The sequence below is a fragment of the Rhinoraja longicauda genome, chromosome 21 (genome assembly GCF_053455715.1).
Source record: "Rhinoraja longicauda isolate Sanriku21f chromosome 21, sRhiLon1.1, whole genome shotgun sequence".
NCBI classification, from domain to species: Eukaryota; Metazoa; Chordata; class Chondrichthyes; order Rajiformes; family Arhynchobatidae; genus Rhinoraja; species Rhinoraja longicauda.
In genome coordinates this window covers 951,969-968,450 of record NC_135973.1, presented here as the reverse complement: position 1 = coordinate 968,450, position 16,482 = coordinate 951,969, and the positions used below count along the sequence as shown (strand labels likewise).

General features: G+C 43.3%; 1 protein-coding gene across 1 annotated transcript in view; it reads left to right on the top strand.

The window, feature by feature from the left end:
* pgap6 (post-glycosylphosphatidylinositol attachment to proteins 6) overlaps positions 1-15,992 on the top strand; it is a 35,898-nt gene extending 19,906 nt beyond the window's left edge. The window contains exons 9-13 of the mRNA XM_078418398.1: positions 4,120-4,259; positions 6,082-6,260; positions 8,323-8,469; positions 10,899-11,015; positions 12,557-15,992. Coding sequence (XP_078274524.1) covers positions 4,120-4,259; positions 6,082-6,260; positions 8,323-8,469; positions 10,899-11,015; positions 12,557-12,853 — 880 coding nt within the window. The 3' untranslated portion in view covers positions 12,854-15,992. The remainder of the gene's footprint in view (positions 1-4,119; positions 4,260-6,081; positions 6,261-8,322; positions 8,470-10,898; positions 11,016-12,556) is intronic.
* Positions 15,993-16,482: the final 490 nt, after the last annotated feature.

Below are 16,482 nucleotides of genomic sequence, written 5' to 3'. Positions count from 1 at the left end.
ATGGGTAATTTGTTCATGAAAACAGTAACCTTTCCCCGTTACATCAGTGAAATAGATTTAAGAGATATTCTGTTTTGTATCATGACTTTTGACAACAGATCAATGGCCAAATCAAACCTTTCTCTGTCCACGTGCGATCTTTTAAGCTCACATACAGACCACAATGTCTGATCCTAAAGACTATATTTCTGTTGGCAGTCCAGGACTTCCACAGTGATGCACTGAGTGCCGCCCCAGATTATATCGTCATGTCTTTACACTGGCTTTTAGTTTTTTTGTTTAGTTTAGTTTAGAGATACAGCACAGATTCAGGCCCTTCGGCCCACCGAGTCCGTACTGATGAGCGATCCCCGCACACTAACACAATCCTACACACACACACACACACTAGGGACAGTTTACACATTTACACCAAGCCAATTAACCTACAAACCTGTATGTCTTTGGAGTGTGGGAGGAAACCGAAGATATCGGAAAAAAACCACGCAGGTCATGGGGAGAACGTACAAACTCCGTACAGACAGCACCCATAGTCGGGGTGGATCCAGGGCCTCTGGCGCTGTGAGGCAGCAACTCTACTGCTGCGCCTCCGTGCCGCCCCCAGCTTGGATGATCATGCCCTGATGTGGTTGTGTGTATGGCAGCATTGAGCCCTGATGTGGTTGTGTGTACGGCAGCATTGAGCCCAGGTGCTGCCCCCAGCTTGGTTCACCATGCTCTGATGTGGTTGTGTGAACAGTGCTGCTCCCAGCTTGGATGATCATGCCCTGATGTGGTTGTGTGAATGGTGCCGCCCCCAGCTTGGTTCACCGTGCTCTGATGTGGTTGTGTGAACAGTGCTGCTCCCAGCTTGGATGATCATGCCCTGATGTGGTTGTGTGAATGGTGCCGCCCCCAGCTTGGTTCACCGTGCTCTGATGTGGTTGTGTGTATGGCAGCATTGAGCCCAGGTGCTGCCCCCAGCTTGGTTCATCCTGCCCTGATGTGGTTGTGTGATTGATGCTGCCCCCAGCTTGGTTCACCCTGCCCTGATGTGGGTGTGTGTATGGCAGCATTGAGCCCAGGCTGACGGCCATCCGGGCTTTGTATGTAAAGAATAAGGAATAAGAAATAGAATAGAATTTGAATAAGGTGCATAAATAATGGGCCAAAAGGACGGTGAAAGTTGAAAAACAAATGATTAGAATATTCTTCCAGCCTTACTTTAGTGAAGTGCTTGCCAACTAGTAAATCAAGTTTTGTTTATACATGAGTTGCATGACTGCAAAATATGCAATTCAACGATGTTGTGTAGGACAGGAGGTTTAGTTTCTGTATCGCTTAGTTTCCAAAGCAGCAATACTGTAGAAGGCGTTAATTTGTTCTGGTAGATTGTTGTGAGAGATTGTTGTGATTCTTCAGACTAGGAGGAATTAACTTCTGGATTCTGTTTAATTAATCTGAATTAGAAGCTGGGGCTTTGTGTTTACAAACCTTAAAATAAATGGAGTGCATATCAATAATACTGAACACAAGTTGGGACAAGCCATAACCCTGCCTACTTAGGTTTAAGTTCACGGGAATTTAGAAGGATGAGAGGGGATCTTATAGAAACATAAAATTATTAAGGGATTGGACACGCTAGATGCAGGAAACATGTTCCCGATATTGGGGGAGTCCAGAACTAGGGGCCACAGTTTAAGAATAAGGGGTAGGCCATTTAGAACTGAGATGAGGGAAAACTTTTTCACCCAGAGAGTTGTGAATTTGTGGAATTTTCTGCCTCAGAAGGCAGTGAAGGCTGATTCACTGGATGCATTCAATAGAGAGTTAGATAGAGCTCTTAGGGCTAGCGGAATCAAGGGATATGGGGAAAAGCCAGGAACGGGGTACTGATTGAGAATGATCAGCCATGATCACTTGAACGGCGGTGCTGGCTCGAAGGGCCGAATGGCTGACTCCTGCACCTATTTTCTACGTTTCTATAAGTAATCACTTCAAATACAGTGTGCATTTGTCTGACATAAGATTGGGAGAGAGATAATGACCATGTTTCTATGAACTAGTATCTCTATATTCTGGATATTTAGATTGATGTGTTTCTTGCGTTAGGTGCAAGGCAGTATTTTTCATCTTGAGTAAGCTGTATGTTTGGTTGTGCTGGAACATAAGATTCAGCGACAGGGGTCGGCTCTCCGGCGCTCCTGTGCCCTTCATGACTAATCTTTGGTGTACTGTGCAAGAAATTGTTGAAACCAAACGTTTATCATCATATCATATCATATATATACAGCCGGAAACGCCTTTTCGGCCCACCAAGTCCGTGCCGCCCAGCGATCCCCGTACATTAACACTATCCTACACCCACTAGGGACAATTTTTACATTTACCCAGCCAATTAACCTACATACCTGTACGTCTTTGGAGTGTGGGAGGAAACCGAAGATCTCGGAGAAAACCCACGCAGGTCACGGGGAGAACGTACAAACTCCTTACAGTGCAGCACCCGTAGTCAGGATCGAACCTGAGTCTCCGGCGCTGCATTCGCTGTAAAGCAGCAACTCTACCGCTGCGCCACCGTGCCACCCTTTAGACTGAGTTATTCCAAGGTGCCTGATGATGTGGTGTGGGATGCCCTGAAGCTTGGTGCAGGCACCCAACTGAGAGACCACTGTGTAGGCCTCATCTGCCACTCTGCACTAAGGGCAGCAACCAACTGTACTACTCAACCACCAATTATAAGATTGGCAATTAAAAAACAAATGTCATTGTATGCTGGGCCTAGTGAATGAAGACAAAGCAATATCCTGCATGGTTTAACTGAAGTGTATTTTTGGAGAACTGTTGTAATATTTGCTTGACCATGGCAGGCAGACTAACCCTTCACGTGGTGGTACTGACCCACAATGGGGCTGTGCAGTCAGACTTAAACCAAGGGCTCCTTTAACTTAACGTATATCAGGTTTTAATCCATAAACGAGGTGCTGAATAGTTGATTGTACAGCCATGTCCAAGAGAAATGGATCAGCCTCCCAGTGAAACATCATAAGGTCAGAAGTGATAGTAGAATTAGGCCATTCGGCCCATCAAGTCTACTCCGCCATTCAATCACGGCTGATCTATCTTGCTCTCATAACCCTATTCTCTTGCCTTCTCCCCATAACCCCTGACACCCGTACTAATCGGGAATCTATCTCTGCCTTAAATATATCCACTGACTTGGCCTCCACAGTCTTCTGTGTCAATGAATTCCTCAGATTCACCACCCTCTGACTAAAGAAATTCCTCCTCATCTCCTTCCTAAAGGAACGTCCTTTAATTCTGAGGCTGTGCCCTCTGGTCCTAGACTCTCCCACTGGTGGAAACATCCTCTCCACACCCACAGTTTCATTGTAATGCCTGAAGTAAGATGCTGATATTTGATGCCATTTACCAGACATGTACGCAGGTTGAAGCCAGGTATTTTATTTCTGGCCAAATCCATGATGAGTTCATATTTTGGAGGGTTATTTAACGTTTCTTTTGCGATAATTGTGGAGGAGTTGTTTTCTTCAGATTCTAAATTGAAGACAAATTCTGAGACTTCAGCTTTTGTTTTGAAGTGCTTAAAAAAATGCACAAACTAATAAAAAGTTTGAAAGATGCACATATTCTGTAACAGATCAATACAGTTAAAGGCAGACACAAAATGCTGGAGTAACTCAGAGGGTCAGGCAGCATCTCGGGAGAGAAGGAATGGGTGACGTTTTGGGTCGAGACCCTTCTTCAGACTGATGTCAGGGGAGGTGGCGGGACTTTGTTCCGAAACGTCTCCCAATCCTTCTCTCCCGAGATGCTGCCTGACCCTCTTAGTTACTCCAGCATTTTGTGTCTGCCTTTGATTTATACCGGCATCTGCAGTTTTTCCCCTAATACAGTTATAGGTTTGGGTGGGTTTAGATCAAACTGGTAGAGTTGGTGCTCTACACCATTAGGACCAGGGTGTAACACATATCACATCCTGCCTGATGTTCATTCTTCTCTGAAGAGGGCTTTGTACCTAAAACGAACTGTTCATTAATAAACATTCAGAGAGAACACACATTGTCAGTTATTGACGGCTGTAATTGAGTATTAATGGGGGTTTCTGTCTTTTTGTAGTCACGATTGTGGGAAGGAGACTGCTCGGGTAGATGTGTCGACCGTACTGAGTCCCTGTATTGCCGATTGTGGAGTGTACGGGGAATGCAGGCTTCTTCGAGCTCACGGATATCTTTATGCTGCATGTGTTTGTAAAGCAGGTGGGTATGACTGTTGCAAAGAAGAGGCTGATCGCTGATCATACATAAAATCCACCCTGATCAATAATCACAGTTCATTCGAGGCTTGATTCACAAATTAACCAGTTAACTTCATTCCGGGCAGGTAAAGCATCGTCCGTTTGTTTGCGGCCTTACATGGTAGCTCACTGGAACACCTAACATATATTAAAAGCCTTAGAACGCAAACTCGCTCTCTGTAGACACAAGGAACTGCAGACGCTCATTTAAAAGAAACAGTGCTGGAGGAACCCTGTAGGTCAGGCAGCATCTCTGGATAATGTGGATGGGTGACGTTTTGGGTCTGGACCTAAGAAGGGTCCCGACCTGAATTGTCACCTGCCCATGTTCACCATAGGTGTTGACTGACACACAGTGTTACCCCCTATCACCCTGTGTGTGTCTCTTTCTGTAACCTGGATCATGTACACCAAATACTGCACCTGGCTTATTGCATTGGCAATATTCGTTCAGTGTACCGAGCGAGGTACAAAAAGAATACAGATGCTCCTCGACTTACGATGCTTCGACTTACCATATTTCGACTTTACGATGGTGCAAAAGCGATACACATTCAGTAGAAGCTGTGATGTTCGCTAGGCTGGGCTATGATGGGTAGGTTAGGCTAGGCTGTGATGGGTAGGCTAGGCTATGATGTTGGTAGGTTAGGCTAGGCTGGGCTATGATGGGTAGGTTAGGCTAGGCTGTGGTGGGTAGGCTAGGCTATGATGGGTAGGTTAGGCTAGGCTGTGATGGGTAGGCTAGGCTATGATGTTGGTAGGTTAGGCTAGGCTGGGCTATGATGGGTAGGTTAGGCTAGGCTATGATGGGTAGGCTAGGCTAGGCTATGATGGGTAGGTTAGGCTAGGCTAGGCTATGATGGGTAGGTTAGGTGGCTATGATGTTCGCTAGGCTAGGCTATGATGTTCGCTAGGCTAGGCTATGATGTTGGGTAGGTTAGGCTAGGCTGGGCTATGATGGGTAGGTTAGGTGGCTATGATGTCCGCTAGGCTAGGCTATGATGGGTAGGTTAGACTAGGCTGGGCTATGATGGGTAGGTTAGGCTAGGCTATGATGGGTAGGCTAGGCTAGGCTATGATGGGTAGGTTAGGCTAGGCTAGGCTATGATGTTGGGTAGGTTAGGTGGCTATGATGTTCGCTAGGCTAGGCTAGGCTATGATGTTGGATAGGTTAGGTGGCTATGATGTTCGCTAGGCTAGGCTATGATGTTGGGTAGGTTAGGTGTATTAAATGCATTTTCGACGTACGATATTTTCGATTTATGATGGGTTTATCAGAACGTAACCCCATAGTAAGTCGAGGAGCATCTGGATACAAAAAGCTCGGTTTCACGACCGATGGACAAAGTACCTGTGTGTGAATCGCTCCAGATTTAATATTGTTGAAGGATTACAGAATTTGTGAATAACATAATTATGTGACTTCAAAAGGCGTGGTCCTGCTACATTTCAATAGGACAGTGTTGTTCGTGGCTTTCCCATGCGTTGTGTGTAGGAAGAAACTGCAGGTGCTGGTTTAAATCGAAGGTAGACACAAAATGCTGGAGTAACTCAGCGGGTCAGGCAGCGTCTCTGGAGAGAAGGAATGGGTGACGTTTTGCGTCGAGACCCTTCTTCAAACTGATGTCAGGGGAGGGGGCGGGATTTTGTCCCGAAACGTCACCCGTTCCTTCTCACCAGAGACGCTGCCTGACCCGCTGAGTTACTCCAGCATTGTGTGTCTGCCCATGCATTGTGCTTGGTGTGAGTGGGGATATAACTCTGCCTGTTGTGTGTGATCTTAGGCTGGAGTGGCTGGAGCTGCACTGACGACACTCACGCTCAGTCATACCTGAAGCAATTGCTGGCGACTCTGCTGCTGACGCTGAGTAACCTCATGTTCATCCCCGCCATCGTGGTGGCAGTCCATCGCTATTACTTTGTCGAGGCTGCCGTCTACCTCTTCACCATGGTTTTCTCAACGGTAATCTTTAGAGCAGTTGACATGCTTTTAACAATGTGTTCATTCCCATTTTGATCAAAATGATGATAAATAATTTGAAGGTTGTCCTTTTTACTGTGGTAAACTGTCACACAGCCATAGAAACAGGCACTTCGGCCCATCTTCCCATGCCAAACATGATGCTCCATCTACACATATCCCTCTAAACCTTTACTGCCATGTACCTGTCCAAATATCTTTTAAATGTTGTTGTTGTACCTGCAAATACTTAAATATAGAAACATAGAAAATAGGTGCAGGAAGAAGCCATTCGGCCCTTCGAGCCAGCACCGCCATTCATTGTATCATGGCTGATCATCCACAATCAGTAACCCGTGCCTGCCTTCTCCCCATATCCCTTGATTCCACTAGCCCCTAGAGCTCTATCTAACTGTTCTGATATATGGTGCCAAGAAAAGTACATGGTAGGGTTCTTTAATGTCACATGTACTGGGGTACAGTGAAGTCCATTTTTCTATTCAGTTCAGCACGTATCATCGTACATAAGCGCTTAGATACATATTAGATAAGCATCTGAGATACAGCACAAGTGTGCAGTAGTACACTGAGACAGTTCAGTTCATTATCACCTGTACCGAGGTACAGTGAAAAGCTTTTGTTGCGTGCTAACCAGTCAGCAGAAAGACAATACATGATTACAATCGATCCATTTACAGTCACCTGTTATACCATTTCTGCTAACCATATTTGCCCCCCATTAGAAATAACACTCGGTAATAAATACCTGGACCAAAATAATAAGTAGGCCTTATTATTTTTAAGTAGGCCAAAATTCAAGTTTATCTGACCAATGTTTTCGGTGCAATCAAGAAATTGGTACTTTTTTTCATTTTACTTGGTCCTGTTCAAAAATACAACCTTTTTGGACAAACTTAAGAAGTTTTCTAGAACAGATTATCGGAATACAACTTCCATACAACCCAAGATTTTTGTTATTGGGTGATGTTGAAGGAATAAGACCACAACTTAAAATGAATAAATATCAGAAAGAATTTATAAAAATTGCATTAGCAGTAGCCAAAAAAACTATCGCAGTTACTTGGAAATCAGATTCCTATTTAAGTATGGACCTTTGGAATAATGAAATTTCTAACTGTATTCCACTTGAAAAAGTTACTTATAATTTAAGGAACAAATATGATACTTTTTTAAATATTTGGCGTCCTTATTTACAAAAGATGGGCCTATATATATAGAAGAATTGTTCATATTCTCAATGGTCCTTTTGGGAGAGATGTACATATATATACAGTTTATTCTGTTTGGAATTCCATGGGGCGTGTGCAGGACCCCCAACACCCAGGCAATCTTTAATCTTTCTTTTCTTCTTTTTTCTTATTTGGGGTTAGTATAAGGGGGGGTGGGGGGAAGGGTGGGAGGGCTTGTTTTCTAAAAAGTTCTGTAAAAAAAAATAAAAAAAATAAAAATAAAAAACAATTCCCCACTTACTGCCTGTGCCAATGGTGCTGTAATACTCGGCTTTAAGCTGCAGTAACTCAGCGGCTCAGGCAGCATCTCTGGAGAAAAGGAACAGGTGACGTTTCAGATCGAGTCTGTAGAAGGGTCTTGATCTGAAACGTCACCTATCCATGTTCTCCAAAAATGCTGCCTGACCCGCTAAGTTATACCAGCACTCTGTGAAACGTCACCTATCCATGTTCTCCACAGACGCTGCCTGACCTGCTAAGTTATTCCAGCACTCTGTGAAACGTCACCTATCCATGTTCTCCACAGACGCTGCCTGACCCGCTAAGTTATTCCAGCACTCTGTGAAACGTCACCTATCCATGTTCTCCATAGATGCTGCCTGACCCGCTGAGTTACTCCAGCACTCTGAAACGTCACCTATCCATGTTCTCCAAGATGCTGCCTGACCCGCTGAGTTACTCCAACTAGTATATGTACATATTTACATATTGTGTTGGGCTGCTGCAAATAATAATTTCATTGTCCTATCTGGGACACATGACAATAAAACCCACTTGTCTCTTGAAATGGCATTTAAATGATCCATTCCTTGCAGTTTTACCATGCGTGTGATCAGCCGGGGGTTGCGGTTATGTGCATCATGGAGTACGACACACTGCAGTACTGTGACTTCCTGGGCTCAGTGCTGTCCGTCTGGGTCACTGTTCTCTGCATGGCCAGGTTGAAGTCCCAGCTGAAGTATGTAAGTATCAACAACCATTGGTAAAAGAGTATTTGGGGCTTTTTGATCTTCTTTCCACAGGAATGTTTTGCATGTTGAGTTATAATATTTCGGTACTTATTGTGTTAAAAATTAACTGACCATCAGATATTTTCATTACTCGTGGACTTTGGGCAATCTATGAAGCAATAAACAGGGGACACTGGGAACTGCCGATGCTGGTTTACAAAAATAGTCCGAAGAAGGGTCTTGACCCAAAACGTCACCTATCCATGTTCTCCAGAGATGCTGCCTGACCCGCTGAGTTACTCCAGCACTCTGTGAAACGTCACCTGTCCATGTTCCCCACAGATGCTGCCTGACCCGCTGAGTTACTCCAGCACTTTTTTTGCACACCAGCATCTGCAATTCCCTTGGGTCTACCTATCAGTTGCTGTGCGGTTGGTAGTTGGTTACTTCCCTTTCTGGCTGGGAACAAATTAAAGAATTTGCCAAAGTAGTTGGATTTTAGATGCAGGAAAGTTGTAACAGCAGCAGAGTTTGTTTAGTGATGTTTTGAGGATTTTCCCAATGCCCACGCTGTTAACTAGAAGCAAGTTACTTAAGTCTAATGAGTCAACCCATTGGCTACAGGGGACGTTGATGTGCCTTCTCATTGTACAGCTTTGAAATAGTTTCTAGATTACATTGAATATGTGTGTTTGTAGTTGCTGTTCAGCATCACCATGCTTTGCCTCACCATGCTTTGCATCACCATGCTTTGCATCACCATGCTTTGCCTCACCATGCTTTGCCTCACCATGCTTTGCATCACCATGCTTTGCATCACCACCTGGCGGCTGTGTCTTACGCTCAAGAATATTGCAGATATGGAAAGCAACTGGCATGAGTTTCCAGTCCCGATCCCAGAGCAAACCATTTCCATTGGATTTGGTTACTCTGCCTCAGGGCTCTGTTAGCTGGCATAACGTACAGCAGGTGGCCCCCTTATAGAAATGGTTAATAGTGCAGAGCTGGAGAATTATTTATAGGAGTTAAATTTGTAACTGCCAGTGTGTTGAGATCCAAGACAGGCCAATGGTCGTGTATTTTCTTTTTGAAGTTGGACATGGGATATTACTGGCATGCTTTCAACAAGAAAGTTCTTTGGGGGGGGGGGGGGGGGGGCCTCATTGAAACCTACAGAATAGAGAAAGGTTTGGATAAAGTGGATGTGGAGAGGATGTTTCCACAAGTCATCGAGTGATACAGTGTGGAAACAGGCCCTTCGGCCCAACTTGCCCACACCGGCCAACATGACCCAGCTACACTAGTCCCACCTGCCTGCGCTTGGTCTATATCCCTCCAAACCTGTCCTATCCATGTACCTGTCCAACTGTTTCATAAACGTTGGAATAGTCCCAGCCTCAACTACCTCATCTGGTGACTTGTTCCATACACCCACCGCCCTTTGTGTGAAAAGGTTACCCTTATTAAATCTTTTCCTCTTCACCTTGAACCTATGTCCTCTGGTCCTCGATTCCCCTACTCTGGGCAAGAGATTCTGTGCATCTAGCCGATCTATTCCTCTGATGATTTTACACACCTCTCAGATCATCCCTCAACCTCCTGCACTCCAAGGCCTACTCAAGCTCTCCCTCTAGCTCACATCCTCTCGTCCCGGCAACAGTCTAGGACTAGAGATCACAGCTTCAGAATTAAAAGACATTCTTTTGGGAAGGAGATGAGGAAGAATTTATTTAGTCAGAGGGTGGTGAATCAGTGGAATTCTTTGCCACAGAGGGCTGTGGAGGCCGTCAGTGGATATATTTCAGGCAGAGATAGATAGATTCTTGATTAGTGCGGGTGTCAGAGGTTATGTGGAGAAGGTAAGAGAATGGGAGTAGGAGGGAGAGATAGATCAGCTATGATTGAATGGCGGAGTAGACTTGATGGGCCGAATGGCCTAATTCTGCTCCTATCACATGATCTTATGATCAAAGGTCAATGCTTTACATTAATATCTTAGTATCAATAAGGTATAAAATTATAAATGGACTGGACAAGCTAGATGCAGAAAAAATGTTCCCAATGTTGGGGGAGTCCAGAACCAGGGGCCACAGTCTAAGAATAAAGGGGAGGCCATTTAAAACTGAGATGAGAAAAACCTTTTTCACCCAGAGAGTTGTGAATGTGTGGAATTCTGCCACAGAGGGCAGTGGAGGCCAATTCACTGGATGAATTTAAAAGAGAGTTAGATAGAGCTCTAGGGGCTAGTGGAATCAAGGGATATGGGGAGAAGGCAGGAACGGGTTAGTGATTGTGGATGATCAGCCGTGATCACAATGAATGGCGGTGCTGGCTTGAAGGGCCGAATGGCCTCCTCCTGCACCTATTTTGTATGTTTCCATGTTTAATAACATGTTTGAAGAAAGTGATATGTTTACAATGGACTTTTGTTTGTATTAAAGGTGCTTTTTATTCTGGGCTCCCTGCTGATTGCGATGTCAATGCAGTTGGATCGGCGTGGTCTCTGGAACCTGCTGGGGCCCTGCCTCTTTGCTGTCAGCGTTATGGCCGCTGCGTGGGTGAGTGCAAGCGTGCACTGTTAGTTGTAAACATGAAACATTTTTGGGTTCACTTTAATTTTGATCAAAGTTGAGCGATGGAAATAATATGAACGTTAAGGTGAGAAGGGAAGGATTTGATAAGAACCTGAGGGGCAAATGTTTCACACAGATCGTGTGTGGGTATGTGTGACAACTTGTAAACTAGTTCATAAAATCACTCCTTTACTTTGGTGCTATCTTCATTTGCGGTGCTGGCTCGAAGGGCCAAATGGCCTCCTCCTGCACCTATTTTCTATGTTTTCAACATTTGGGTTGTCGTGTTTTCCTTTGAACTACTCGGATGGTGTTTTACTACAACAGGCGATTGCGAATCACATCGTTCAAGCGCCAGTGCTTGTGATTTTGCCCTTTGGGTGCTGTTAATAATTGTGGAAACATCGAAAAATAGGTGCAGGAGGAGGCCATTCGGCCCTTCGAGCCAGCACCACCATTCAATATGATCATGGCTGATCATCTAAAATCAGTACCCCGTTCATGCTTTTTCCCCATATCCCTTGATTCCTTTAGCCCTAAGAGCTCTATCTAACTCTCTCTTTGAAAGCATCCAGTGAATCGGCCTCCACTGCCTTCTGCAGCAGAGAATTCCACAAATTCACAACTCTCTGGGTGAAAATGTTTTTCCTCATCTCAGTCCTAAATGGCCTACCCCTTATTCTTAAACTATGACCCCCCTGGTTCTGGACTCCCCCAACATCGGGAACATTTTTCCTGCATCTAGCCTGTCCAATCCTTTAAGAATGTAATATGTTTTTATTAGATTCCCTCTCATTCTTGCTATTGAGGGCGTGCAGCATAGGTTTACGAGGTTAATTTCCGGGATGGCGGGACTGTCGTATGTTGAAAGACTGGAGCGACTAGGCTTGTATACACTGGAATTTAGAAGGATGAGAGGGGATCTTATTCGAAACGTATAAGATTATTAAGGGGTTGGACACGTTGGAGGCAGGAAACATGTTCCCAATGTTGGGGGAGTCCAGAACAAGGGGCCACAGTTTAAGAATAAGGGGTAGGCCATTTAGAACGGAGATGAGGAAAAACTTTTTCAGTCAGAGAGTTGTGAATCTGTGGTATTTTCTACCTCAAAAGGCAGTGGAGGCCAATTCTCTGAATGCATTCAAGAGAGAGCTAGATCAAGCTCTTAATGATAGCGGAGTCAGGGGGTATGGGGAGAAGGCAGGAACGGGATAATACTGATTGAGAATGATCAGCCGTGATCACATTGAATAGCGGTGCTGGCTCGAAGGAGCGAATGGCCTCCTCCTGCACCTATTGTCTATTGTCATGCTTCTAAATTCCAGTGAATACAAGCCCAGTCGACCCATTACTGTATCCTGCGCCCATAAAGGAGGCTGAGTTTCATTCACTCACTGGCTTCAGTGGGACTGTGTTCTGATGAGACTTGTTCGTGAGGCAGATAGATCATTGCAGGTTTATAATTGAAATGATAAATTGTTTACTAATAAGCCAACATGGACTAATTTATTTTCATTGCCTTGCAGGTGTCTCAGTGTGTGAAACGTCGGCATTGTTACCCTCCCACATGGAAGCGCTGGGTATTTTTTTTATTGCCAGGGATAGGTTCAGCATTAATTGCTATTGCTGTGTATGGATTTCTGGAAACAAAGGAGAACTATTATTACACTCACAGCATTTGGCACATTCTTGTAGCTGGAAGTGTGGTGTTTTTGTTACCGCCAGGTAAAAAACACATCCGGCTATTGTTCTGGCCATATAAGTTTTCGTGTGGCTACCAGATTTGTTCTAATATAAAAGAAGACTTGTACGTTGTTTGTTGAATAGGCCAATTTAGATGTATTTGGCCAACCGAAGGAAACTGATTATTTTTGTAACAGGACTGTATTCCTAAATTGTTTTCAGTAGTTATGCAGTGGTAAAAGAGATAAGAAAGACCACAAAATGTTTGAAGCTTCTGTGAAAATGACAAGATAATTTAATTCATTTTTGACTTTTTTCTCCAATATGCCAGATGTTTTTATACCAGAATATAAAAGGCATCTTATGTGTTCTTTTTGAGCAAAAGGACTTGTTTGGTCTAGAATAAGATATTATTCAGTACAGGATATTACAAATGGATTCATTTTATTTTCTGTCTTGAAACATAAAGTCTTCATTTTTAACGAACATCTGAGAATTGATCATATGTAATAAAGGAAAGATTCAGGTGAGTAGATTATTAGCTGGTGGGTTATATTACTGTAGTAGCTATTTTTCTTTAGACACTTAAGAACTGGAAGTGGTGGTTTTAAGCACATTTGTTAGCACTTAAAAAAAAACTTATGTTGAATGTATCTATTAATTGAGGGTTGACATTGAAACTCATTTGCGTTTGCCCCTCTCCCCCCCCCCCCCCCCAATAGTTATCTGGCTAAATTGTGTATTTAGCAAAGCTTCCTGAGTTTGGAGTGTGTTTCATGGGCAGTTCCATGTTGCACTGGCCTGTGTGGCAAGCTCCCTGCAGCATGGTGTGTGTGTGCATTAGTGGGCACTGCCTGCCTACATCCTGCATCCTGCTGGAGGGGCCAGAGAGAGTCTTCACCTCTGCACCCATGCCAGCCGCAGAACGTGCATGCATGCTGCATGCTGCAGCAATCACTCCATGCATGAAATGGTGCCATGTTTTGAAAAATCGTTCAACGGTTTCCTGGACAGGATTTCCACGCAATGGTTTCGATTCTGAGTAAATGCGAGAATCACATAACTAATGATTCTAATATACAGGGTCTTATTTAATTATTTTCACTGTAATGTGTGCTATGTGTATAAGTCACACCTAGCTACACATGTTATACTGTAGGGCACGATACAGAAAGAGGGGTTTTAGCAATTCAATAGCGTGGTGAATTTAATCTTGTCGCTGTGTGGACAGCAACCATGCATTTTAAAGGTTTTGCTTTGAATTGATGATTGGGTGAGAGTGCCACTGGCAAGTGAAGCGTTTGGTGTTGGTCCCAGCTTGCCTTTGGTGAGCTGCTGCCTTGGCTTGCTTTGGACGAGGATGTTGGGGTTGTGGACTTTCTGGATTCGGAGCCAGTAATGGTTTGTGTGGAGGGCAGCCTGCCACTGGTGTTCCAGTGTCCAACCTGTACGTTTCATTCCGTGTGGTGAAGGGAAGGGGTTTGGCAGGGCCAGGGGGTGCAGTTGGTAGACGTTACACCCAACATGGTGACACCAGTCAATATTTAATGTTACAGTAGCTTCAACCAAACGTTATCACCCAACTATACTTGTGGCTTTTGCAGAAAGACTACTGCTGTGTAAATACTTGATATGTATTTCCCACATTAATAAGTATATGGGACATTTTTCTTTTGGGCCTTTAGTATCTGATCTTACTTTTGGGGGCAGAAATGTCATATTTCACCCATTTGAGGCCATGGTTTATTTCTGACTGCACTGTCAGCACAGGAGCTGTTCTACATTCCTGCAGCATTCCTGTTACATTCAGTTATCAAGACTTCCACATGGAATCTCATCACAACGCAAGAACTAAATCTTTACTAAGTATATTTGCAAATATTATATTGTACAAACCAGAAGCTCTAAAGGAGGAGGTGGCTGTTTAAAAAAATTTTTTTTGCATCTAAGGCAAAGTAAACACAGTGTCAGATCAATGGTTGTACATGGCATGATAGGTCTCTGGCAATGAACTACATGTGTGCTGGAGTTAAAGAATAAAACTGGAATTACAGAATGTATATAATCACAAGGTGGCAGTGACATTTCTCCGTCCTTCTGTACAGTCACGTTTACTTCCAAGGATTTGACCTTCATTTATTTTGCCTAATTGCAATTCCAACTGATCCACTAGAATCTCATTCAACGGTTTCCTGGACAGGATTTCCATGCAATGGTCCAGTTTCCCAGTAAATGCGAGAACCACATAACCAATGATTCTAATATACAGAGTCTTATTTCATTATTTTTACTGTAATGTGTGCTAAGTGTATAGGTCATACCTAGCTACATGTTATACTACTGTAGGGTCGTATCAGTCTTTCTCAACACTGAAATCTCCCTCTGCGACCGAGCTTGTAATTATTAATGGATAAATGCTTGACACTTCTTGAAAACAAAACTCAACATTTCAAGCACTTTTCTCCAGTTGCGATCTCCTTTTTGTGGTATGCTGTTTGATTGGTAAAGATTCTAATTCCTGCACAAACCTGTGAACAGAATAAATATGCTCGGACATACTAATTGTATCATAGTCTGGGTGTTCTTTTTTGACCAAAGCTAACTGTGAGATTTATTTCATAAATATCCGGATAAGTTGCATTAACACACAATTTGTAGCAATTGCAATTTGTCTTTATTCTCCCCACTATTTCCATCAGAGAATGTTTAACACGGTGCTCCAAATATGCACAGCCTTGCTGTAGGGGATTGGATTTAACGGCATGTTCTACAAATGATATTTTACAAGAAAACTTGAACATGAAATGCTGCTGTAGATTATGTGTTAGTTTTATCTGTGTTTTGTAAAGGTTTTAGTCAGACTACTGTTTAAATTAGACAACCTTTATGCTGCATTAATTGTGAACTAATGTTTAGAACCTGGACTGCAGAAAGTGACTACTTTGTTTGTAAAGATAATATTAAATGGAAGAAAAACAGCTTTTATTCCAAAAAACCTGAGCAGACTTGATGCACTGTATGTTCTGCCAGTTATTGACATTTTCTTATATGTATATACGAGTAAAGATTCTATGTACTATAATTTGAAAGTGAGAAATAGAATTTTCCTATTAAACAGTTGAATTTATTCTGATATAAACTCCTGTTTATTTTTGTGTGACCATTTCCATCGATGTACATTTTGGTGTACACATTTAGATTGCCTTTAATGGGGATTTATATTTTGGGGAAATGTATTTAAATTATAATGGTGGATGCTTTGTATCATGTAATTTATAATATGAAACACCAGTATATAATAAATTTTATTTTGAAACGTTGCAAATCAATACTTTAATAAATGCCTGTAGTAAATGTTAAATGTGCTCTTGTTTTGAGGTGGATTAGGGGTAAAAGCAGTTCGGGCGCCACCATCCATGCAGAAAGTCCTGTCCACATCGGGTAAGAACAAGTCAGATTGGGAAGAGCCCTTCCTGAGAACTCTCTAGTGCGTCACAACAAAATATCCCTGAAGATCAGACGATAAAGGTTGAGTATTGAAGATGTTAATGCTTTTAACTTTGTCCAATCGATCGCAGTTACTAGAGCAATTGAATTCATATTGTCTAATGCGTTTCGTTTCTTGGGGCTTTCCAAAGAGCTCCACGGGCAATTGTTGCAGATGCACGCTCTGTTCTGGAGTTGACGTATTACCAGCCCCCACAAACAGGTGATTAGTGAATCTGAGTTTGTGGTGATGGGCAAGGGAGTATCGCTGGCTAGGTCACCC